The sequence below is a fragment of the Adiantum capillus-veneris genome, chromosome 11 (assembly GCF_014529385.1).
Source record: "Adiantum capillus-veneris isolate H3 chromosome 11, ASM1452938v2, whole genome shotgun sequence".
Taxonomy (NCBI): Eukaryota; Viridiplantae; Streptophyta; class Polypodiopsida; order Polypodiales; family Pteridaceae; genus Adiantum; species Adiantum capillus-veneris.
In genome coordinates, this window is record NC_140941.1 from 151,850,747 (window position 1) to 151,877,077 (window position 26,331).

The 26,331-nt window shown below is 44.5% G+C and overlaps 1 protein-coding gene across 1 annotated transcript in view; it reads left to right on the top strand.

Moving 5' to 3' along the window:
• Positions 1-24,199, top strand: part of LOC147448238 (TRAF-like family protein) — a 52,757-nt gene extending 28,558 nt beyond the window's left edge. Inside the window, exons 9-10 of the mRNA XM_086524107.1 lie at positions 21,106-21,366; positions 23,213-24,199. Of these exons, the coding sequence (XP_086380233.1) occupies positions 21,106-21,366; positions 23,213-23,572 (621 nt within the window). The 3' untranslated portion in view covers positions 23,573-24,199. The remainder of the gene's footprint in view (positions 1-21,105; positions 21,367-23,212) is intronic.
• Positions 24,200-26,331: the final 2,132 nt, after the last annotated feature.

Genomic DNA, 26,331 nt, shown 5'->3' on the forward strand with positions numbered 1-26,331 from the left:
AAACTCTTCCACATCCTTCTTCAGTCTCCGCCAAAAGAAATCTCTCTCTACCCCTTTCATGGTGGTAGCAATGCCGCGGTGACCCGTAAAAGGTGGACAGTGGCAATCAGTCATAACCTTTTCCCTCAACGGCTGTGTAACGCACAACATAGTCTTTTTCATCAAGTAGCCTTCCCGAAGAGAGTATCCAGCTACTGTCTCCCCATCCCGTATCCGTGTGAAAATATCGGCAAAATCTGTATCTGTGGCACACTGATCGACCATATCCTCGAAGCTCCTATGATGTATCGCGGAAATAGCCAGAACCAACGGTTTTCGAGACAAAGCATCTGCCACCACATTCTTCTGTCCCTGCACATGGACAATCTGGAAGTGGAACTGTGACAAGATGTTCACCCACCGCATCTGCTTTTCCGAAAGCTGCTTCTGTGACAAGAAGTAGCGCAAACTCTGATGGTCTGTAAAGAAGGTAAAATCCGCTCCGAGTAGGTAATGCCGCCATTGAGTAAGAGCGTGGATAACCGACAAAAGCTCTTTCCCATAGATCTGTGCTGTCATCTCCGGCCTAGAGAACAAACGGCTCTCGTAAGCTATGACATGGCCTTCTTGCATCAAGACCGTACCCAGACTACGACCACAAGCATCACAAAATACTTCAAATGACTTCTGTAAGTCCGGCAAAGTCAAATCTGGTCCTGTAGTGAATTTCTCTTTCAATGTCTGAAAGGCAGGCACCTCTGTGGGTCTCCACGAAAAAGGTACTCCTTTCTGTGTCAAGGTATGCAAAGGGGAAGCAACCTCTGCAAACTTTCGTATGAACCGCTTGTAGTACGAACACAGTCCCAAGAAGCTTCTAACTTCATGGACATTCCTCAAATCGGGCCAATCACGGATAGTCTCTATCTTGGCCGGGTTCATTTGCACTCCTGCTGTTGACACAATGTGTCCCAAAAAATGTATCTGTGGTAGGAAAAATTCACTTTTCGTAGCATTAATCACTAATGTGTGATCTCGTAATGCCTGAAAGACTTGAAGCAGATGATCTCTGTGTTCTGCCTCATTCTTGGAGAAAACAATGATGTCGTCAAAGAAAGTGCCAACAAATAGCCTGTACTCTCGAAAAATCCTATCCATCATCCGATTAAATGTCGCAGGAGCATTGGTTAAGCCAAAAGGCATCACCAAAAACTGAAATAACCCAAAAGTCGTCCGAAAAGCTGTCTTGTAGACATCTCCTGGCGCTATCCTGATCTGATGATATCCACTCTTCAAGTCAATCCTGCTAAAGCACGAGGATCCCTGTAACCTGTCGAGTATATCATCGATCCTAGGAATCGGAAATCTGTTCTTGATGGTGATTTCGTTGAGAGTGCTATAATCGATGCACATTCTCCAAGATCCGTCTTTCTTCAAAACCAACAACACTGGAGAGCAATACGGTGAAGTACTATGCTGGACAAGACCCTTTTCCAAGAGGTCTTTCACTGAGTTCATAATCTTTTCATTCTGTACTCGGCTCAAATGATAAGGTGGCCGATTGGGTGGCGTGCTTCCAGATGTCAGATCAATGGTATGATCTTCAGGCCCTCTCAAAAGCAATCGGCATGAGCGTGGAGAAAAAAATCTTGGCGTTCTTTTCTTCAGGTCAAAACATATTCAACTTTTATCCATCGTTAAGTTCTCCCAAAAGAATGAGTAAGAAAATTGAAGTTCTTCAAGTACAATCTCTAAGCCCTTCATTTATCAAAGTCGCTTTCTCGGCCCGGTAGTCAACCACGGCGGAGTTCTTGTGGTACCAAGGGATCCCGAGTAGAACGTCACTCGCGTGCCCTGAACACTCTTGTCATTGCAAACGAAGTTTGCCAATGCTCGGTGTAATGGCAACATCCCATCCGGGTGCCAGTCGAACTACCTCCACCTGTGGCGTCAGTATGTCGGGCGTAGTTCCAAATCGAGCCGCCAATTCCAAGTGAAAAGAAGTTGGCCTTGGCTCCTTCAAGAGAGCTTCCTGATCCTTCACTGTGCCCCAAAAAAAGCGGCAAAGTTTGTACTTTCATTCATTTGATTCGGTGCAAGTCCCACGCCATGTGGTACCAGTTCTACTTTTCTATCTACCTTTTTTGCCACATTCCTCAGTTGCTCTCAAACTCTTAGGCCTGTCGTCGTCTTTATCATTCTGTTCTTTCTGTGCCTTTTTTAGGGCACTTCGCGGAGATATGTCCATGTTCCCCGCATCCAAAGCACTTTCCCTCTCTGATGAAGCGAGCTCTCTCCTCAGGAGTAAGCTTGGGTTGTGCATCCTTTTTCTCTGGCTTGCTCTTTTTTCTTTCTACTTTCATTCCCAGAAGTCTGTTCGGCTCGTTGTGTCATGGCCTTATCTGTGGGGTAGGTCAAACTGCCAGAGTGAATGGCAAAGCCCCACTTCGCATGACTCATCAACTCCTGAATAGAAGCTGACTTTTGTTCCAAGCAGTGATTTCGGATTTCTGTAGGTAGACCCAAGGTAAATCGCTCAATCTGTTCTCTGAACGAGATCTTCTTGAATGAAGAGGCGGGTAGAAAAGAGCTCCAGAATCTTTCACAATAAGAATTCACTGTATCTCTCTTGGTCATCCGGAGATGGTTCCAAGCAGCTCGTATATCTCGCTCAAACTCTTGAGTCAACCAAGAAGAAATAAAAAGCCTCTTGAATTTCAGCCATGTAACTGGCACAGTCTTGCTTAATAGAAGCGTGGACCACCAAGTACGAGCATTCCCCTTAAAGTAAGAGGCAGCTCTCCGAATCTTGGAGTGCTCTGAATAGCGTCCTCCCGCGAAAGCGATGTCAAACTGTTGTATAAAAGACAAAGCCTTCGAAGCATGTGAGTATCCTGAAAAGTATCAAACTTGATCGAGTGGCCACCTTCCTTAAACTCTCGGACTTTCTTGCTTTTATCTTCGAGAAAGTCATACTGGTTGGCTTTGTAAAAATTCTTCTTGTTCGCATAAAACTTTCCGTCATCTGAATCTGAGCTGTCTGTAGACGAGTCCTCAGTAGAACTGTCAGTCTCTGGGCGAGATTTAGCCTTCTTTGCCTTTCTCTTGCCCTTTCCAAAGCATTGCTTCTTGCTTCGCTTTTTACCTTTTCTGTCTTCTTCGCTCGAATCCGAGGAGCTAGAAGAACTGTCAGAAGAAGAAGAAGAAGAACTGGATAGGTCTTCAAACTTGACGCGCTTCTTCAATTTCTTTGCCTTGTCAAATGTCGACCGACGACCCAAATATTCCGGGAAGTCAGTGCCTTTCTTTTGCTTTTTGCCGTGCTTTTTGGCTTTCTTTTGCGTGTCAAAAAGCTGAGCAATCCGTGCATCAACCACGTTCTCGAGTTCCTTCTCCGTATATTTCTTGGAGGCAGAAGGTTTCTTGAGAGCGGGTTTCGGGAGTGGTGTTGTGGTTCTCTGCCACTCCGTCTGTACCTCTTCCAAAGAGGTCTGGTTCATATATTTTGCCATCTTCGGGTCCTTGGCAAAATTGAGCATCATCTTTGTTGCATCGCTGATCAACTGGCGACGCTCTATCTCTCGCCGCTCCGCCTAAGTAGGCCAAGGCGGGCAATACTCTCTGCCTGAATCTTTGTTGTGATCCCAACCCGCATCTCCAGATGTAGAGGGAGTCGACTGATCATTGCTTGAAGCCATAGGTGTCGCGGAAAAAAAATTCGGGGATCGGATTTCCCGTAGAAGAGAAATCGACCGTGCTCTGATACCACTGTAACAGACTTGGACACTCCAAGTCAAGAATCAACCGCGACAACACCAAATAACCACTTCAAAACAATTCACAGATCACAATAGATTTGCACTGGCCCGACGGAGTTCCGTGCCTAGAGATATTGGCCCCAAAGACTGGCGCCCCTTTCGGTATTTCTTTTAATATTAATCAATCATCAAAGTACAAGAGAGCGGTTAGGGTTTCACTCTCAGACTCTGCGTCCAGATGCTCTGAGAAGTGAGGCCCTCACCACTAATTTAAAGGTTACAAGGGATGCCCAAAAGCAGAGCCCCAAAAGTTTCAAATCAAAAGCAATTGCTCTCTCTCTCTCTCTCACAGAGAGTCAAAACATGAAAGCAAAAGCATTCTCTCTCTCTTTCTCATTTAAGTAGAGAAAAAGCGAAATTTGCGTCACTCATCATTTTCCCAAAATTAAAAAAAAAAATAAATTCAGCCTCCGCAATTTCCGGAAATTAGGGTTTCTGCTGTCCGCCACGTCATCACTTTGTGACAGTCTCCTTATCTCGAATCCTTTCAACCTTGTCCTGCATATTAGCAATGAGAGATGGAGAATGAGCAATGTCTTCTCCATGAATGACAATAGGAGAATCACTTTTGGCATTGAGAGTTAAAGTCCTAGTCTCCCAATCAACGAGAGGGTTTATTTCACGAAACCATTTCATACCTAAAATCAGCACATCCTGAAGAGGAGAAACAACAAATCTTCTAGTGAAGGCAGTCTGTTGAATTGCAAACAACACATCAAGGCACTCCTTCGTGATGAGAGCGTCCATACCAGGACGAAAGCCAGAGACCTCGATAGGAGACCTCGGACTAACTTCAAGGCGGGCTCTCTCAACAAGAGAGGGGCTGATCACATCATGCATACTACCTGGGTCAAACAATATGACAAAATGGTGCCTTGACGTACGACCATAACTTTTAATGAGAGAATCATCAATAGGAGGGTCCTGAGAAACTGTGGGCACAATCGTGTTATCATTCATTGCATTGATAGATGTAGTGGGTGCTGTGGGTTCTTTAGATTCATTCGATTCAAGCTTAGGACATGTTCTTTTTATGTGACCCTTAATGTGACAATGAAAACAACGACCTTCCTTAGAATACGTGTTTTGTTCTTCCGAAGTGATGTAACCTCCTACAATTCCTTGTGCTACCTTTTCATCTGGAGTAAGCTTAGGTTTAGCAATAGTGTTAGCCTTACCCTTAGATTCATTGGAAGAATTCTTTGATGAGATACTGTTGGTAGAGTGGTTAGAAGAGTTATCATTCTTACCATTCTTATCGTTCTTACCGTTCTGAGGAGTCTGCGAGGTACTTGTGAAAGTCTTGTTCTCCTTAGGCTTTCCCTTGTTGTGCTTCATCTCTTGTGCGAGAGCAATCGCTACCGCCTTGTTGAGATCGATTGGATCGAATACCTCGACATCGTACTTGATATACTCGTCCAATCCAAAGAGAAAAGCCTCTTTGCGTTCATCATCCGACATGCGTAATTGGGTACCTAGCTGCAAAACACGATTAGAAAAAGACATAACCTGCATACCATTTTGCCAATCGTCTTTCAACCGTGCGAGGTATTGAGGTGGCATAAACCGCGCCTTTAGCTTGTCTTGGAAATCAGCCCAACTAAGAGAGAGGGGCGTGAAATCGTTGGCTGCCTCTAGGTGCGCGGCTAGCTGTGCCTCTTGCCATGTGTGGTACCAATTAATGGCATCACCGGCAAGGTACATAGCTGCCGTCAAAACTTTTGCTGTTGCTTGTCTTCTTAGTTGTCGCAAAATAAGCATTAAATTGATGCAACCAAGAATGAATCACTGTAGCATCCATTTTACCGTCATACTTACTGAAAATCAACTTTTCTGTAACTGGATGGTTGGAATCCACGTCGTGGCTTGCGCCACTTGACGAACTTTCACGATCTTTGAGTGGTTCGGTCTTCGAGGCTAGGACTTGGGCAATAAATTCTTGATTGCAAAGCTCCCTTTGAGCTTCACGCTCGGCCTCCATAGCCAATATGTGCATAGCACGATCGGCCTCCAATGTTGCGTTTCTTGCTGCGGCTTCTTCCTTCCTTAGTTCTTTTCTTTCTTTTCTTGCGTCGCGCTCGCGTTCCAAAGCAAGGCGCTCGTCGTCCTGTCGATCCATCATGGCAATCATTTGCTTCATCATTGCCTCCATAGGGTCTGGCGTAGATGGCGAAGGGGGAGGGTTGGAAAAACCTCCTGGTGGGGAGAATCCTTCGTCGCCTCTCTCATGCTCATCACCTGAAGGCAAAGTATCCATGCCGCTTCGGGTGACGACCATGCACTATGATCTTGTGGTCTTAAGCTCGCGAGGAACTTGGTTCTTGAGGGTCTTGAGGTTCTTGAGGTCCTTGATTCGTGAGAATCTTGGGTTCTTGAGGTTCTTGAGTCTTGAGGGTCTTGAGGTTCTTGAGGTCCTTGATTCGTGAGAATCTTGGGTTCTTGAGGTTCTTGAGGTTTTCTTTCGCTTGCAAATCGCGTTGAGAAGGATCTTCTCTTCACCCGAGTTCTACCCTTTTCTGCGGGCGCACCCCTTGGCGGCCTTGCGCTCACACCAAGGTTGCTTTTTCCCACCTCACGTCGATTGGCCGGCCGCTAAGTGCACGGTCCGCTCTCAATGAGTGAAAAGAGATACAAGGGGAGGCTGGACAAGCCCTTCTTCCTGTCACTCTTCAACAAAACACGATTAGGAATCGCCACGCCCAAGTAAACTTGGGTTCGTGCGACCTCAACAAGCAAAAAAAAAATCTTGTGGTTCTTTCCTTGAGTAATGCAGAACACTTTCAAAGCTCTGATACCAATGTTAGGTGCAACGGAAAGAATGTTGTATTTTCTCAAGATTAGTGATCTTTATTGCTCAAGGTTCCTTTTAGTTCTTAGGGAAAGAGAGCTTTCCGTCTTATGGAGAGTGCTATGATCACGAACAAAGTGAGTGGATATTGTGCGTGCAAGTGCATGAGACTGAGAGAAGGAGAGAGAAGAGATACGACACCCGAGAGGTTTGTAAAACCCTCCTCCGAAGGCCCCACTCTCGTCGGCGAGAGTGGTCTACTTTGATTGCACAAAGGTGTACAATGCGTATGCAATGGACTATGCAACTTGGTCTATGCCGATGGCGACGACGACGACGACGATGATGACGACGACGACGAAATCTGAGATCTTCTAATCGCTGAATTTCGGGACTGTTTCGGTGGCTGAAAATGACTTTTGGCTGCGTTTTCTTGGCTGAAAAATGAGGTTTCTTAGGGCTGAAAACTGATGGTCTTTACGGGCTGAATCTGCTACACTTTAGGTGAATAATGCCGGTCTTAATTTGCTGCTGAAATCCAAAAACGCCAGGGGCTGAAATTGGTCCTTCTGTCGCTGGGGTTCTGCAAATGCAAAAACGCTAGGCTGATCTGTTGTGTCGTGGTGACGCAAGGGCTGATCTGCTGTGCACAAATCGCCAAGGCTGATCTGATGCAAAAACGCTAGGTCTTCTGTGGAGAAAACACCAGAGTAGTCGCGGAGGTTGGTCTTGCTGAGAAGTTGCCTGTTGAGCAAGGTGCTCCCGCTGCCTCTTCTGCGAGAAAGTGTGAACTTTGGTTTGCTTATATATTAACTTAGCAAAATTACCCTACCTACTTTTGTAGGAAAGTCACTTAAAAATAATAAGTGGAAATAACCAAAAATAGGAAAATAGACTAAATGCACTAGAAAATTCCCCTAACTGATGCTAATGGATTCTGATGGGAATTTCGATGATCATGTTGTGTGCAACCGGAGGATATGCATCTATGCTAAGTGACTGGGCATGCACGGTCTACGAATCGACTCACAAAAGTGCCAGATCACTGCTAATCTAACTTGTCTGGACTGACTGAACCCTGCTGTGGTGTAGCTTGTCCACGGACACATAGGGTTGGGATGTGTCACGTGACACATCATTTCTCAGTACTCCACCCGGGAGTAAAATCACCAATCATTGAAGCCAGTATTACAACCAAAGTCAGACAATTCAAATCGGCACCAAGACACGTTTAAAACAGATACCATCCATTTCAAACAATATTTTCTCAAACAAAGTTCAAAGTACCTAACTATAGAACAACTAGAGAGTTCATTCAGGGTTTTGTTCGAACAACTGAACTTTGAGGACGACTTGCTTGCCCTTCTGCATCATGGTGATGGTTCGGTTCCAAACTTGGAAGCATCATTCTTGTCATGCCAAGGCATGCCCAAGAGAACGTCGCAATTGCCCAGCTTCAGAATGTGGAAATCGGCTTTTCCTTGATATCCTTGGATAGTCATTGGAAGAGCACCAATGAGAGGTATCACTTTCTGGGTTTGACCGGTGGCTAACTCGGCTTCGATTTCATCTCCTTGTGCATCCTAATCAAAGTCCATTTGCTTCAGGAATTCGGGATGGATGAAGTTTTTGATAGCTCCTTGGTCAAAGAAAATTAGGGCTTTGCCATATGCTCGACACAATTCATTTGTACTTTCAAGGCGTATGCCATAGGTGTTAGGTACTAATCCAATGGCCGGTTTAGCTCGTTTGATTGGAGATGGTCCTTGGTTTGTGTTGACCGTCGACACGGGCGTCGGCTCCGCTGGTCTGTCACTGCGTTGTGGACAACCAAAATAGTTAATGTAGTGTTTGAAAGCATTCAAAACATCAGCCCTCTTGTAATAAGGTGTCTCGTTGTCGAGGTGTCAAATGAGGACTTTGAGGTTGGGTTTCACGAGACTCTCGAAAAGTTGTTCGTTGTTGCCAAAAGTTCTGGTTAGTGGCCGAAGGTTCTTCTGTGGTAAACTCCAGTTTTTCTTTCATCAGTTTGTAGACCGCGGCATGGTCCATAAGCTCTTGCATGGTTGAGACTTGCTTTGAGAGTTAATACTCTTGTAATGGTGATAATGGTGTATCGCTCGTGCTGGGCCTTTAAGGGGACGAACCTAAAGAAGGATACCGGAAGGTATACGTCGAGAAACCTTTGGTTATAGTCGTCCATGGTTTTGTGGCAAGCATTCTGAAATTGCCTTATTCTGCCAAGATCCGGACTTCAAACAAAGAAGTCATTTAACTGCGTGCAAATACTGTCTTGAAAGCTTGCCAAGTTCTTGGAGCATGCGGTTGTGTCGCGATTGAACTCCACCACTGCATAGCATTATCTTTAAGAAATCTTGCTGCTCGAGAAATCTTGGATTCTTCTGTATAGTTTCTCAAAGCATAGATGTTGTCAATTGTTGTAGGAACTGCAATGCTTTCTTTGATCTTTTACCCCGAAAAAAGGGAAAAATTTGATTGTTGTGCCTCCATTCTTGAAATCTTTTGATTGGTTAGGCGGGTATCTCCGGTATGGATAATAAGGGTATCCATATGGACTTCAACCATTGTAGCCTTGTGGCTGTGTGGTGGGGGAGGTGGAGGCAACGACGGTTGCACTGGATCAGGGTCAGATGACTGCACCATATTCTTGAAGACTCCCCTGATCGGAACAGACGGTTGGGAAGGTTGTTGGTTAGAAGCTCTCATACTTTCTAGTGCCGAAGGAGGAGGTACCACCTGGGGCTTGTGTCGCCATCCTTGAAATCTTTCGGCTAATAAGGGTATCCATATGGGCTCCAACCATTATAGCGTGGTGGCGGTGTGGTGGGGGCAACGACGGTGGCAAAGGCGGCTGCACTAGATCAGGGTCAGATGGTTGCACCATATTCCTGAAGACTCCCCCGATCAAAACAGACGGCTGGGAAGGTTGTCGGTTGGAAGCTCTCGTACATTCTGGTGCCGAAGGAGGAGGTACCACTTGGGACATCAGAGGGGGTAACATGTAATTTAGAAATTTTTAAAAACTTTGCAGCATCAGAAGATTCTACTGAGGATGCTGCGAAAGAATGTCACGAAGCTCGTCGAGAAGAAACTGCAAATATTTTGTTGAATCCATGGAGGCCATGTCTTGGGTTCTTTATGGCTTATGTCCTGTAAGACAGAGCGGTGAAGACGGGAGCGCGCTCGATGCATGATGAAGTAAGGGTGGGAGTCGCTAATAAGTCCGTGGTCGGGACTCGAAGATACTTTTCAAATAAAATTCTAGTAGACTTTGGAAGTGCCGGTTTGCTCTGTCTCCTCTTTGGTAGGATTGGTATGCTTTCAAAAAAGCACACGCCCGAAGCTTTGACACCACTGTCACGACACAGGCACCACGTGCCAATAGAGCAAAACAGACTGAGTAGACTTTTAGCACTTCAATAACATCCAAACGGAAAGAGAGAGAGAGAGCACATGCGACAGGGAGTGGTGGAATTCCACCCGAGAGAGTACTGGCCCCACACCTTGGTGCCCCTTTCGGTATTTCTTTATATTATTTGAACTCAGTACAATGTCGGTACTTGCGCTCCGCACCTTCACCTAGAAGAGTGCCAGAGATTGAGCCCTTTGCACATATTTAAAGGCTCTTGGCCTCAAAAGGAGTAAACTCAAAAGCATCTGGTTCCAAAGCATTGCACCCAAAAAGCTGCCAGTGCGTTTTACGAAAATTCATACAAGCTGCTACGTCATCACACTCAGCGCAAATTGCAGAATGCTGTATTGTTTGCCATGTCAGCAGTCCAACACAGATTACGAAATGTGTACGGATGCCAGGTCATCAACTTTGACGCAAGAAATTGTGTGCGTGCTAGTCTTGCTTTATTTTGAGTCACTTGGGTCCCATCGTACGGGGTCCCATAAGTTGGTGGGAAATCTTTTGCTGCTTCTTCTATTGCTGTTGCTCCTCAGGGTTTTGGCTTCTCGATTGGGATCTGAAGGTTGGCTCCGTTCTTCAGTGACTTGACACGTCAACAATTTGTGACACTTGACACTTGAGAGATTGAGGCTTGAGGGAGATTGGATTATATAGGAGAGGATGGGAAAGTTACCTCCCTTCCCCCCAAAAAAACATTCAAACAACATTACCCAAATTTTCCTTTAGAAAAAAAGGAACCAGATTTTTCAAAACTGCCATTCCAGATTCGCGTTCCACATTCTGCTTGTCGTTTCGCCCGTTTCGATGTTCGTTCTGCATGCCGTTCCGCTTTTGCCCGGGGACGGAATGGCGTTCTGTTCCTGTCTCTGTTTCGAGGAAATTCTACGCTTTGGAATGCGTTTAGGCAACGGGAGGGCCCCCTTCCATCCGTTCCTTGATACACTGACTCTGCACATGGGAGTGCAGAGGACAGAGTACTGGCTTGTATTGTGTTGTAGCAATATAAAGAAATACCGAAAGGGGCGCTAGGGTTTGGGGTGAATGCTCTCTCGGGGTGGAACTCCGCCACTCCCAGTCTGAGTGTCGTGCACTTTCTCTTAGTTCAATTGTTGTTAAGTGTTTAAAGTTGTCTTGTCTGTTCTTTTTTGTTGGCACGTGGTGCCCTCCCGTTACATCCACTCCACTCCTCATAGATTGCCTAGATTGAGTAAAGTCACTAATTTTTCGTTGAGATTTTAGGGATATTGACGGATTGACAGTATTTTGCGGAATGAGTTTATGAACACTTTTGCACTTAACTGGAAATTTTCTTATTTGAATTGAAGACATGCGCTTTTTCATGTGTGTATTGTCAGAGACCACCCACTATTGGGCACTGACGACGTTAGTGGGGATGTCGTGGTATTATTCAATACTATGCATGATGGAGTTGATGGTTATATTGTCTTGTGGGTAACTACCATGGATCTATACCTTGCACTTTCCTTCAAGGGTGAATCTGGGCTTATCTTGGATTCATCTAGGTATATTTTTTAGTCGTATAGCGGACATGCAGACTTCACATTGTGAAGTTTTTGTCCGAGTTACGACCAATTGATATTGTGCTAATTCTTTCAATCTTTTGTGGTGCGTATGCCCTATCAACTACCTCATTTTTATGCTAATTTTTTCGATTTCATGCTTCTTTTAGTGCTAGGCTTCATTATGGCTGAGTCTGCCCCTTATCTTCGGAGTCATGACTGAAACTCAGTACGCTGAACTTTTATGTTGATGTATGCTCATGTGCGTGTGCGTGTGTCGTGTGTTGTGTTGGGGAGCATATGTTAGTACCTAGTTCTACATCCACTATTGGGCACTGACGACGTTAGTGGAGATGTCGTGGTATTTAGTCAATATGGGTCTATACCTTGCACTTTCCTTCAAGGGTGAATCTGAGCTTATCTTGGATTCATCTAGGTATATTTTTTAGTCGTATAGTGGACATGCAGACTTCACATTGTGAAGTTTTCGTCCGAGTTATGACCAGTTGATATTGTGCTAATTCTTTCTATCTTTTGTGGTGCGTATGCCCGATCAACTACCTCATTTTTGTGCTAATTTTTTCGATTTCATGCTTCTTTTAGTGCTAGGCTTCATTATGGCTGAGTCTGCCCTTGATCTCCGGAAACTCAGTACGCTGAACTTTGTGTTGATGTATGCTCATGTGTGTGTGCGTGTGTTGTGTTGGGGAGCATATGTTAGTACCTAGTTCTACACCCAGTGTTGGGCACTGACGACGTTAGTGGGGATGTCGTGGTATTTAGTCAATACTATGCATGATGGAGTTGATGGTTATATATTGTCTTGTGGGTGACTACCATGAGTACGCTGAACTTTGTGTTGATGTATGCTCATGTGTGTGTGCGTGTGTTGTGTGTTGTGTTGGGGAGCATATGTTAGTACCTAGTTCTACACCCACTATTGACTACCATGGGTCTATACCTTGCACTTTCCTTCAAGGGTGAATCTGGGCTTATCCTGGATTCATCTAGGTATATTTAAACTTAGTTCATCTAGACATTTGCTAGAGATCGGCGAGATCTGGATGTGATGATCAAGTGAATGAAATCTGAATGAGATCCAAATGAGAACCGAATGTGAACTAAATGAGATATTAGTGCATCAAGATGTCTATTTGGACGAGATGACTAGATGTTGTTGTGAGTGCATTAAGAATTCCGGAAGGATAAGTTGGTTGCACAATGATCTAGGTGCATCAAGAGTTTTGGACGGAATGAGATGGCTAGATTGAACGATTGAAACAGAGTGTTCAGTGTGAACTAAGTGTGTGAGTTTATGAACTGCATGCTATGTGGATGTACTGTCTTGTGGGGATGGTCATGGGCATGGTTTACTTGATTGAAATGTGAAAAGAAAGGATATGAATATGGTAGTTGTCACCAGGGTGTGACTACTATCTATCCTTTTTGTTGATTTCTTTCTTATTATTTATTCATTTTCACTTTTTGGAAACACCCCTCGGGAAATCTAACTGCCTTGCATTGCATATTTAGTGTGGAACTGTCCAGAGGGAGTCCAGGCCTGAGGGCAAGAGAGCACTAAGGTTGGACAAGGACTATGGGTAGCCTAAGTGGGGTCATTGACGAGCCAAAGTGGAATCCTTTGCTATAGAGGCTACATTTCAGTTTTGGGTGTGGCTGCAGTGTACAAAGGGGGTCAGATGACCTAGAAAGATACAATGGCAGCATCTCCTAAAATTTAGGGAGCTGCTATTTTGGGACCTGAAAATCTGTTAGCGTCATTACCTCCGGAATGACAAGGGGAACATTTTATTACTCTGCCGAGAAGTCAACTGGGCAACCGGTCGGGAGATTTTTAGGCGGCAACCCTGAAACAGGAAATGGCCTGTAAATGTGCCACTTTAAATGTGCCAAGTGGCACATTTCTGTGCACTTTCCTCAGGTATGAAGAAGTGGCGCTGATTTTAGAGAGGAGAGGCTCATTTTGCAGTTTCTGTCTCACAGGTTGAGAGCTATGGAGTGCTTCCTTTCCTTCTTATGTACAGTGCCCTGATGCCTTGCACGCTACGCATTGCCCTCTCTCTCCCCTATGGCAGTATGTTATGCCCCTCTAGTGGGCTTTTCAATTGACCAATGTACAGTTGTGTGGTTCATGCGCGATTGCCGAGGCAAGAGCCTCTTGCACAGGTACTGGATTAGCTAGCGGCTAATCCCCCGCAGGTACAGGTGATTCAGAGAGGTTTCACGTGCGAAATCTCGTCCGATTCAAAGGGCAAGTAGCCCTACAGGTGCGGGAGCTCGAGGACTTGCTACAGATGCGACCGGCACGCAAAACGGAACCCGAAACAGTGAATTACAGCCTGCTGTGTATTTTTGTAGGTTTAGGGTTTTGGCCCTAAACGGACCCTAATACCCTGAGGAGGTTCGGGGACGCGAGGGGACCGTTGTACAGGTGATCTGGCGCATTTTCGGGGCACATAACAGAGAATTCAGCGTGCTGCAGATTCTCGCCAGGTTTTACAAAGTGTCCGTATGCGTCGGGAAAGTCATCCAATGCGTGGGAATACTGATTGTGAAGGGTCCTAGTACAGTTATGTTGTCGAAATCGGGCCAGAACAATTGAAATTCAGCCAAGGTTGTGCGGGATAGCTTGTAGGGAACCGCAACGTGTATTCCCTCTTTTAAAGAATAAAGAAATACCGAAAGGGGCGCCTATTTAGGGGCCAATCTGGTGTCGGTCTTCTCATACAGGTGCAATCTAGCAGCCTGTATCCCTTTCCCCTTTGTTGTGTCTTGAAAGTACAGGTAAAGTGGGTGACAAATTAAATGGGTGAAAGCAAATAAGGTTGAAGTCTAAGGTCTACCGCCAATTTTTTGAAAGTACGGGCCGGTTACAGTAGTAACAAGATTTAGTAGATCAAGATCTCCGTGAAAAGATAAGCGTAGTATCGATATTATTGCTAAATGGTTACAATGATCATGAGTTGTATCTAAGATTCTCGAAAGAAATATGATTGATCAGTGACTGATGTCTATGTAGAAGTGCTGGATTGGTGGAGTCTGGTGCATGGGTGCATAGAGTTGGTGGCTACTGAAGAAAGTTTCTTTTCTTTGGCTGTTTTGTAGGGGTAATCGAGGGCGATTACAATTCTTTCAAGAGGGGGGAATGCCACAAAGTGATGACGTGGCATGCCCAACTGGAAGAGAATTGGTTGAGTGGACAAGAGAAATTGAATTCAGAAAAACTGAAAGAACTCATGGAGCACCGGCCGTGGGGCCTAAAACCTTTAAACTCAAAAGCTTGATCTCTGAGAGAGTTTTTTGTAAAACGCACTGATTGTTGATTTGGTAGGGCCGTACAGAATGTTGACGTGGAAGACTGTACGGATTTTCACTTTTTACGTTGCCAGGTTTTTGTAGTTTTACGTGGGCTTTTTGTGAGCAGTGCTTTTGGGGGCGTAGTGCTTTTGAAATGATGCTTTTGGGACTCTGTTTTTGGGCATCCCTTGTACTATTTATTCATAAGCGTCCGTAGGGTCACTCTCTGATAGGATTTGGCCGCAGAATCTCAGAGAGAGAGAGAGAGTTGGACCCTTGGGAGTTGTACTTTGCGAGCATAATAATAAAGAAATACCGCCTTTGGGGCCAATGCGTCTTGGCTCGGAATTCGTGTCGATTCTTCCACTCTCTCTCTCTCTCTAATTAAGTTCAATGATTTTGCAGTTTTTGTTGGTGTGTTGCTATTGATTCTTGCTCGGAATGTCAAAGCTTGTAACATGCGCTATAAAGGGAGCCAACCTTTTGGAATAGATGAGCCAGCGCTAGCAAAGAGCAGGCCCTAGCGTTTTGCATCAGCCTGGCCATCGTTTTACTCCAAAGTTGTAGATCAGCCTAGCGTTTTGCATTAGCAGCAAATTGAGCCCAGCGTTTTTAAGCCCTTCCCCTCACTGGTCGCGGCCTTGATCTGCGAATGCTACCCTCTCCGCTGTATCTTGGTACTTCGGCAGCTCATCGAGCCTCTTCTCAGCCATTCCCTCGCCGCACGGAGTGCTCCAATTGCTGTCCATCATTGGTCTCATCATCATCTGCGTTTTCAGCCCTGCTTTATGTGACAAATCGCTGCGGTTTTGCAGCCAGATCTGCATTTTTGCAGTGAGCTTTCAGCCCTTGTTTCCTTTAAGGTCGGGAACGCAAATTAGCCCCAGATCTACCCCTTGATAGCCATCAGCAACCCCTCATCGAGACAGATCCAAAGGTGCATTAAATCATCCCGGAGGTGCTTCATCTTAAAGAGTTACCGCAACGACATTCCTCATCAAGTCAGTAGAGTCTGCATTGAGGCATTGCATGTCTGTACATTCCATTTACGCAATCAAAAGCAAATACCACATCGACAACGATGTGGGGGGCCCTTGAGAGGGTTGGTTGGGACCTCATCGTGTCTCTCTCTCTCTCTCACAGCAGGCTTAGCCTGTCGCCCACAGTCAGCCAGCAGTCCCTCGGTGTAGACCACAGTTAGCCAATAGCTCCTCGTCCTCGACTACAGTCAGCCAGCATGTAGTTTCCTCCCGCGACAGTTTTATTTCTCCTCCTCCTTTTCGGCAGCAGCCCAGTTCGTCAATTTTCTAGCAGCCGGGGAGACTTAAACTTTACCTTTAATGTAACCCCCAAGGGGGGAGGGGGGGACCCTAATTTTTAGGGTTTGATACAACACCCCCCCTTGCTCAGGAATATGGCCCCAACACCAAAAACATTTGCAGCAATGGTCTCAAACCCAACCCCCGTCCCACCACTAATTTTAAGCCCCAAAACCCATGGGAGATCATCATGGGAGAACTGAAGAAATTGCAGCAGGAGGTCTCAACCCTTAGGACGGAATTGACACACAAGGAAACAAAGATTGCTAGTCAAGAAACAAGGATAGCGGGCCTTGAAGCTCAATTGCAAGACATCAAGAACAAGTGGGAGATTCAAGAAGCAGCCCAAGAAGCAACTCAGAAATTACAGGAAACACAACAAGAAAGCACGAAAACTCAGGTAAAATCTGAAAATTTTGTCGGCGAAGTACTATCAGTTCTGAAAGAAAATGAAAGGGCCAAAAGCCTGGAAAATTATGTTCGAATTGGGGGTTTGCGAGAAGGTTGGTCAGTAGGTACCAACACAGACGAGCAGCTTGAGGGATACATCTTGGATGTAGACATTATTAAGGAAAGACTTGAAAAAGTGGTACCTTTTATCGACCATGGTGATCCCACTGACATCCAAATTAAGGGAAACAGGCCAGAGTTCGATATTATGACATAGATGATAAGATCAAGGTAATGAAGCAGACTATATCACTACAAGGCACGTCTATATGGATTTCTAATGAGTTGACACCACTACAATTAAAGAACAGAGCCGGGGAACTGGTAAAGGTCAGAGAAGCAAGGAAGCAAGGCAATTGGGCGGTCTATAGAGGAGGAAAAGCTATCATCAGAGATTTCAAGGGTCCACCCTCTCTTTCAAAGACATGAACTTGATACTTATGCACATCTAGTCACGTTTATGCACATGGTGATTCTACCATTGTAACATGTAACTCTCATGAGTCGTAAGAGCTTCGAAGTTAGTTTCTTTAATTCCACATGCACTTTTCTTCAAATGATACCCCAAAGTGGATCGTAACCAAAGATGTTTTTTTGATTTGTCCTAAAGGTCAGTTTTGGCGGCCTTGACATGACGTTAATATATCTTTCTTTCTTTCTCTCTCTCTCTCTCTCTCTCTCTCTCTCTCCTACACATCTCTACCTCTTTCTCTCTCTCTCTCTCTCTCTCTCATCCTCTCTCTACAAGGAAATAAAAGGAACCATCATTTGTGCTAAGTAGCACACATTAACGGAAGGAATGAAGTAAAGATTTGTGGAAGTGTGAAATCTAGATCTTGTCACCATTTCAATTCCGTTGCACCGGACATAGACTCAACCTTTAGCAAGTGTACGAGCTCAACCTCTCCTCCATCTTATAATGCTTTCCATCAGACTTGGGCAGCCATCCAATCAGCTCTTGGGATTGTTGACTTTGTAAACGCTCTTAGATTTTTGTCAAGTAGCAAGTGGTCTTCTCTTTCAAGGACGTGTCTACTGTCTCTATCCTATTAGTGCTATTGTGAAGCCACTGTCGAGATAAAGTCTAGAACTATCAGATTGTTGCAGTTTGGCTCTTGACTTTATCTACATACTAAGCGCGCGTTGTGTTGTAGTTTAGCAGCACAAAACCCTTCTTCGTTGTCCTCATCGACGCATCTTGGAAGGTTTGGATTCTGAATAACATTGAATGGAATCCCACATGCCATGAATGTGTGGGCGAAGGTTGCAATCCATGACCAAGGTTCTCCTATCCCTTTGGTTTTGATAGGCTGCCCGGAGCCTAAGTCGTCTTCATACGAGGCAGCTTCTGTTGCAGCAAACACAATCTCATTTGTAGTTGCAGCTTGTGTTTCAGACTTGAAACCAGCATTGTTTCTAGCCATTGACCTATCATCCACCTTCTTAGAAGTAGCCTACGAGTGGAGAAACTCAGATGGAGCCCATAAATCCCGGTTTTCAGCTGTCACGTGCACATGGCTCTGTGTGCCACATGGACATGCTTCATTGACTTCAAGAGCCAATTGTGTACATATCTCTAGATAGGAGTGCCTAGAATCCCAGAGGATTAGTACCGGCAATTTTGTGAGCGTGTTCGCAGGACCTGCATGTCCGGATGAGTCCATTAGATTAGGTTTTCTAGTTTTGGAATCCTCTTGCATGAATGGATTGTACAAGCGTTTTGATAGATGGTGTTACACTAACGGTTCCAGAGCCAATTGTGTACATATCTCTAGATAGGAGTGTCTAGAATCCTAGGAGGATTAGTACCGGCAATTTTGTGAGCGTATCCGTAAGACGTGCATGTCTGGATGAGTCCATTAGATTAGGTTTTCTAGTTTTGGAACCCCCTTGCATAAATGGAATGTACAAGCGTTCTGACAGATGCTGCACTACAATGGGCATCTGGCATGACGTGCATGTAGTTTTAGGTTAGAGGAATCCAACGAGCCATTCCCCGCGTCAATTGGACTCCGGGTGGGCAAATGTGCTACAGTTTCACCCAGAAACTTTATCGAAGTCAAGTTTATTAATAAATCATTTTAATGATTTAATAAAGGGTACTGAGGAGCCATCGATTTGGAACAGATGAGCCAGCGCCAACAGACAGCCAGCCCATACGTTTTGAAGCACAGCCTGCCCAGCGTTTGCTCCCAAGATGTAGATCAGCCCAGCGTTTTGCATCAACAGAGAATTCAGCCCACCGTTTTTCAGTTTTCAGCCCTTCCCCCCGCCAGTCACAGTCCGGATCTGCTAACGGTAGCTTCTCTTCTACAGCCCGGTACTTCGGCAGCACAGTGAGCCTCTTCTTCGGCCATTCCCTCGTTGCATCGAGTGCTCCCATTGCTGTCCATCATCGGCAACATCATCATCTGCGTTTTCAGCCATGCTCTACACGACGGATGGGCTGCCTTTTTTGCAGCCAGCTCACAGCCCTTGATTCCTCTCACATTGGGAGCGCAAATCAGCCCTAAATCTACCCCTTGGTGGCCATCAGCAACCCCTCATCGAGATGGATCTAGAGGTGCATCAAATCAGCGAGGAGGTGCTTCATCTTAAAGAGTTACCGCGGCGACATTCCCCATCGAATCAGTAGAGTCCGCTTTTACGCAATCAAAAGCAAATACAACATCGGCAATGGTGTGGGGGGCCCTTGAGAGGGTTGGTTGGGACCCCATCGGGTGTCATTCTCCTCTCTCTCTCTCTCTCTCTCACACACACACACACACACACACACACACACACACTCTCTCTCTCTCTCTCTCTCTCTAAAAGGAACCATCATTCGTGCTAAGTAGCACACTTTCAAGCAAGGAAAGAAGTAAAGATTTGTGGAAGTGTAAAGTCTAGATCTTGTCACCATTTCAATTCCGTCAGTGATTTCAGGCAAGTAGTACTTAGATTTATAATACCTTATGTTACCTACATCAACCCCAAGAGGTCTCTTCCAGGAGAGGTTGCTTGTAACTAGACTCAGAGAGAGTGGACAGCCATTCCAAAGTCATATCTTGGTTGAACTTTGCCAAAGATACCATTAGCATTTCACGAGCATTCAAGTATGGTCTCTTATACACCGTTTGTGCAATAAAGAAGCAAGTACCACTTTGGTAATGTTGGGAGCCATTGAGAAGGTTGGCGGGGACTCCACTGTGGTGTGATGTCCTTTTTTCTCTCTCCATAAGATAACCTTCAAGTCTCTCCCACTCTATCTTTCTCTTAAAGGTCGAGGAACCTTCATTAAGAAAGAACCATGGACGTAGTAGAACAACCAAGCCAGAATTGGTGTTTTATGTCATTGCGATATGTGATTCTGTGTCACGTTTATCATTCGATGCGTGTGATACCTCTACTTGGCTGCTACGTTTGGTGCAAAACTCCTCTTGCAACCCATCAAGGCTCAGTAGAGGAGCCTGTACCCCCTTTTTTTAACAAATGCTCTAAGGTCATTCACATATATAACCACTGTGGGAGATATCAGGAAGTTTTTCCTGTGCCAGCAAGCTTTTTAGGTAGACTACACCCAGCTCTTTCATAGCAGCAAGTGTTAGCAGCATTTCTGTGATAGGACTGGACTGTTAGCAACATCTGCAGGGGTTTCTCTTTTTGTACTTAAATGAAAATTTTGCAAACACTATCAAGTGATCAATCATCCTGCAACCATGTGCCTTACTGTCTCTGGTAATGATCTTGAGCACAAAGGCGTGACTGCATCGGCTCACCTGCTACAGGGGAATACAAATGTCTTTCTGAGGAGTTCCCTTTTGTTAGTCCTCTCAATTATGATATTATCACAACCATGTACTCATTTCTCGGTTGGCATGCAAGTTTAGAGCTTGGACTGTCTTAGGATGCCTGGATTTGTGAGACATAAAAGCATTGAATGCTACAGTTTTTGCAGCTAGTCTTTGGATCGGGTTACTGTTCAAGTTTTTTTCCATGTACAATTCCTTGGCTTCGTGTACCTGCAACACGTTGTTGGCACATAACAAGACATAGATGCCAAAATTGCTTTGGGCTGTGTGTGGATGTCATATATGGAAACAGCTTGCTTAGTATCTGCTTTATCTGGCCTGGGCCTTTCATGAATAGTCAATAGAAAGCCGGAAATGGGAAAGGTCATACACTTTCTATATTAAATAAGGTTTCTGGAGCTTCATAAAAAAATGCTGGAAGAAAAAAATTATAGGATTGGTCAAATGATGGTGCTCCTATTTTGCAACTACGTCTTATATGTAACAAAGTTGGCTGGAATAAGTTTTTGTTGCTTTCCACCCTGCTGGTACTACAAACTGGGCATAACATCTCCTTTGAAACAGTCTTGCAATTTTGGGGTGAATCAAGTGCTCATTCACAGTTCATGCTTGCATTATCTCTTTGTCCCACATGATTTTTACTAGCGAGAGCTATTGAGTTTTGACTAAGCCCAATGTGGTCTCTGCAGAGAGTGATGAAAGAGAAGAATGCCTTGGCAGAAAGATTGAAAAATGCAGAGGCAGCACGAAAAAGGTTTGATGAAGAACTCAAGAGGTTTGCCACAGAGACTGTTACACGTGAAGAGGTGAGGCAGTCATTAGAAGATGAAGTTCGACGCCTGACTCAAACAGTTGGGCAGACGGAAGGTGGTCTCCGGGAGAAGGAAGAACAAGTTATGAGGTGTGAAGCGTACATCGATGGAATGGAAGCAAAGCTCCATGCGTGCCAGGTTGGATATTTTCTTTCTCAATAATTTGCAATTGTGACAACAGGCTTCTCTTAGTCTTTTGACATGTTTGCAATTCTGGCTCATTTTTAATCTTCAATAGCTAGAGGAATTGAGTTTCCTCTTTGCATTTTTTTTTCTTTTGGTGTCACACCGTTATATTTGCAGCATGTATCTCTGATCTGAAAGGAGTATTGCATATGATAGCAGTGTGTGATTCTCATTGATTCAAACAGTGGCAAGTGGCAGGTTTACTGAGGTCACAGGATGAGGCTTTAGAGTATTGGGTGTCCTTAAAAGTTTTTTAAGGTCTAGTGTAATTTCTAGCATCAGAAGGTTTTACTCTGAATGGGGTTTTGCATGCAAGAATGTGTATTTCTGGTATCTATAAGAAATGATACGATACACTGCAGTTTCACAGTGGAATTTTGGAGGCTGTTCATTAAGCCTACTCTTAATTCATGAGCTAAAACTTCTTGAGATTCTTGTGATAAAACTTATAGCGCAAATAAGCCCAGCCTAAAGGGGCAACTAGCTTGATTGTGAGTCTACAAAGAGATTCGCCGTTTTACTGTTGTCTGAGATGTTGTGATTTCCTTCAAAGTTCAACCTGTCCTGGTTGAATTCTTTTCCTGCGTTGTTGTGTATTAGGAGGGACTTTTCTGAAGAAGTTAGATTGTGGAAGCAAGTCCCGGAGTGTAGCTCAAGGGAGCTAATTGTGCAGGTCAAGCAGTCATTTGCTTAAGAAATTTTAAATCGGAGAGTAGATGTGTATGGTCTGAGGGAATCATTATTTTCAATTGAAAAGCTGGCCTTTTCCATTTTGCTGTTAGCATTTAGCTTTATCAGTCTTTTTTCATGAAGTTCTCCATCTTGTAAAACTCGTTTGCCTATGGCTATGTTTGAAGAATGAATAGTGTGACAATCTTGAAGAATGTATGGGGGCAGTGATTTTTCATAGAGCAATCTGGAAGACACAGAGGAATTGATAATATGATATGATATGTTAGATGTACAAATTATATCTTGCTGCAGAGGTTATGGTTGAGAAAACATCGTCATAAAGAGATAAGGTAATATTGGGCAATCACAACCCTTCGCAGCACATTTTGTCGTGTTATCTGCTCCTTTGAGCATCTCCTTGTGAATGTGGAAGTGTGCACAAGCTGATATTTCACATGCAGAGCATTTTCATATGCATGTCCTGGGGTAAGGATTGCTTTGCAGGTGTTTTTGTGGACTTGTTTTTGAAGAAAGGGGGGTGTCAGGGTCCACAAGAAAGGGCGGGGGGGGGGGGGGGGGGGGGGGGGGGGGGGGGGGGGTGGTGGTGACCCAATGAGCTCTCTGACAGTAAATGTTATCTCCTTTCTGACATAGTCAGTGGTCACAGGATGCATAGTTATCAGTTAAATTTTGAAATAACTGTGCCGCATGCATGGTCACATGTGCGCCAGTTATTTGTCTTATATGCAACTATTGCAACTATACCGATTTTGGCATAGTTGCATCAGTAACATCTTGCTGATAACTATGCTTCACGTGAGTCGTGACCACATCCTCACACATTTTTTTTCGACCCTTCCATCACCATGGGTGTCAGGGTCGACCCAACAAGCTCTCTGACAGTAAATGTTGTCGCCTTTCTGACATCGTACTACATTTCCAGACATGTTTAATTCGACTCTTCCATCATTGAAGAGTTCTGTTGTCACACTAGGCTCAGTGTTAAGAGCCACTTTACTGATTTTTCTATAATTTACTGCTGTCGCTCATGTTTGTTGTGGTGATTTGTGGAGGGGTGCTTAAGATAACAATGCAGATTTAACAAGTGTTTCTTGTTGTTCTGTAGACGTACATTCAAACATTGGAGACATCTTTGCAAGAAGAGATGTCACGCCATGCTCCTCTCTATGGAGTAGGGTTGGATGCCCTATCTCTGAATGAGTTGGAGACCTTGTCTCGCATACACGAAGAGGGCTTGCGACAGTTGCGGGTCGTCCAGCAACAGAGGAAGGGTGGTGAAGTTATGGTCACGAGTCACCTTGATTCTTTGGTGAATCTCTCAGCATTGCCTTCTCCGATTGGCATCTTCCCATCGCCACCTAATGTAGCTATGGGATTGCCGCCTCCTTTGGGTGCCAACGGTGTCACATTGCACGGAAATGGGCACTTAAATGGCACCATGGGGCCATGGTATGCTCCAAGTTGATAAAGCCGCCCTTGGTTCTGCAGATGTGCAGTGGTGGTGTAATGGGTTCTGCCAGGCTTAAGGAGCAATAAAAATTTGTATCATTGGAGGGTCGTAATGTATGCGGTCGCTGGATAAGAGCAGGATGGGCAAGTCTCATGCCACACCCCATACCACACCAATAGTGGATTTTGCAGGGTAGACCCAGGTGCAGACGATTCACCTTTTATTTATACAAAGAGGATGTTTGTCGTCCCCACAAAAAGCTCCAAGCGATGCTACTTGGTGTTATGACTCATGAGTCTTTGCAATGACAGTGAGCCTTTGTTTGTACCAGTTGAAGTACCAATTCAAGAGGGAAATCTCTACAGTGCTTAGTTTTGCCTGGTACCGATCTGAACCTGGAGAAACAGGACTATTCACAGAAGTTTATGCTGCGGCGCCCCTTATTCAATTGATCATGTAAATGCCAGCAAATGATCTTCACTCTACACTACGAAGGCGTTTTGGCCTTTTTGTACAGTTTGTTACTTCCGCATTCAACATTGACAAGCAGTCATGAAAAGACTGTAATTTTAAGCTAAGCTCTGGACACCTCAAATATTCCCAGCGAGTTTGATTTTTTATTGATTCGCTTTTGTGTGGTCATCTGGTGTTGTCACTGTCCATATTATGGGGCTCTGCATGTGCAGTTTTGCAGTTGTGTATTATTATTATTATTATTATTATTGTTATTTTTTTGGGAAGTAGGTCATGAATAATTGTTCACCCTTAATGTTCGCTGGGTCATTTTGGCATTTGACACCCAAGTTCGGTATAGGCCACAACTTGGGCTTGCAAAATATGTCGTCGTTGTGAAGGCCTTAAATTTGCCTTCGCATATGTGTTGCTGAAAGGGAAGCGTGTGCATTATGTGCGACGAGATGGTAACTGGAAGTTTCATGCACTTCTTGCAATCGGTTCTAGCTGGCACACAAAGCTCACCCCACCTTTATTTTTATTTATTTTTAGTTCATTAGGGTGGGGGGAGAACTTTATTCATATCTATGTATTTACAACCGGACTTGCCATATACATCACACCCACAAAGGGGCTGTAGCGTGGGAACAATTTCCCCAATGGACAAGTTAGTAACACCCACTGAGCGCAGCCTGTGAGCCTTGGACCCTCAATCTTGGAGTTAAATCACGAAGGCCCAACCAATTGAGCTATGCTCTTTGGGTTCATCCCACCCTTTGCGACTAAGTTTTATCTGATCTAGCATGCACTTCAGCACCACAGCTTACTTCGCAAGAACACTCGAGAACCAAAATACGTGCGCTGTTTTAGGAATACAACCACCTAAAAGATTGTTTTTGGAGAACTTATCCAAATGTAGAGTTTTGGTAGATTTCAACCAATGTACATGAGAACAAGAGCTTTCATCCTTTCCTGAATAAGATATGCCAACCACCATGCCAATGCGGGCCATAGCGATGACATTCTAGAATTCAAAACAACATCCTCTAGATTGTAGTTAAATAACGATTCGTGAATGTTGATTGTGGTTAAAACTCATCACACATTTTAAAAAAACAAAAAACTCATCACACAGTTATGCGAACATTGACACACAAACATTGGGAGTAGGCATAGCTTGCTTAAATGCTAATAGGGCAAGCACAAGGATTGAAGAGAGAGGCTTCCTAGTTTCTCCCTAAAAGCCTTATGTTGATTCTTTCTTTTCATCGAGTTTTGCACATGAAAGGAACTCCTCACTTGGATAAGTGCCGATTTATGTTTATGTTGTGCAAGATAATGCACAAAGTTTTGAGGTAGCTTGCATTACAAGAGCCGCCGCTCTTGTATGCCTTGATAAAGGAGAGGAACTAGCCTTATATGCCTCTTAATTCCTAATTCCATGCACAAAGGAAACCAAAAGATTTGAGGTGCCATAGTGACTGAGAAATTTGGTTGACGAAGTTTGCCTTTGTTTTTTAAGCTTTGAAGCTAACCTTTACTTGGCTTAGCGTGCTTTGCTGCGTTCTCCTTTTACATACAAGAACATTTTCATATGACATTGTTATGTACAAACTATTACTTCTTTTTGACTTGAAAGGAGTTATATCATTATCATTAAGGTTAGAGGGTGAGGGACATGCATTAATAGCCTACCTGAAATTTTTGTTGCACCCATCAAATGGTTGACATATCAACGGTGCACGGAATTGCATCCAAAGCACATTGGAGGCATGCACTGTAAAAGCATCATCGCCTGCAAACTATTCCCTCCGCACCTGTACTTGTGTGGATGGAGCTCCATTCCCCAATCCTTTATAGCTGGGAAAGGTCCCTTAGTGACGTTTCCTAGTAGTGCTACTCCTGCCAATGGCTCACAACCTCCCCACCGATCTAGTGGGAAGGGTCAGTAGGGGACTTTTTCGTACACCATGATGGTCGCTGGTCGGCTTTATTCTGCCACCACCAATGGCTGCAACTGGCGACGACTGGTAAGGATTATGGGATGGCGATAATTAATCTCATTTACTTACTTTCCAGCTGAAAGAGGCTAGTAATTTTGCTGAATAACCCTCCCAACGACACATGATGGCCGAGAATATAGCCCCATCTGAGAATCTGATGCGTTACTCTAGTTTAACATTGCTCTTATTTGATGATATTTGAATAGTGAAGGATGGTATAATGTTTGAATCTTGATGCATGGTTAGACAATAAATCTCTATGCTGATGCAATAACATATTTTCTGATCCCTCCAGCTGCTAACATGCTTCTGGTTTTT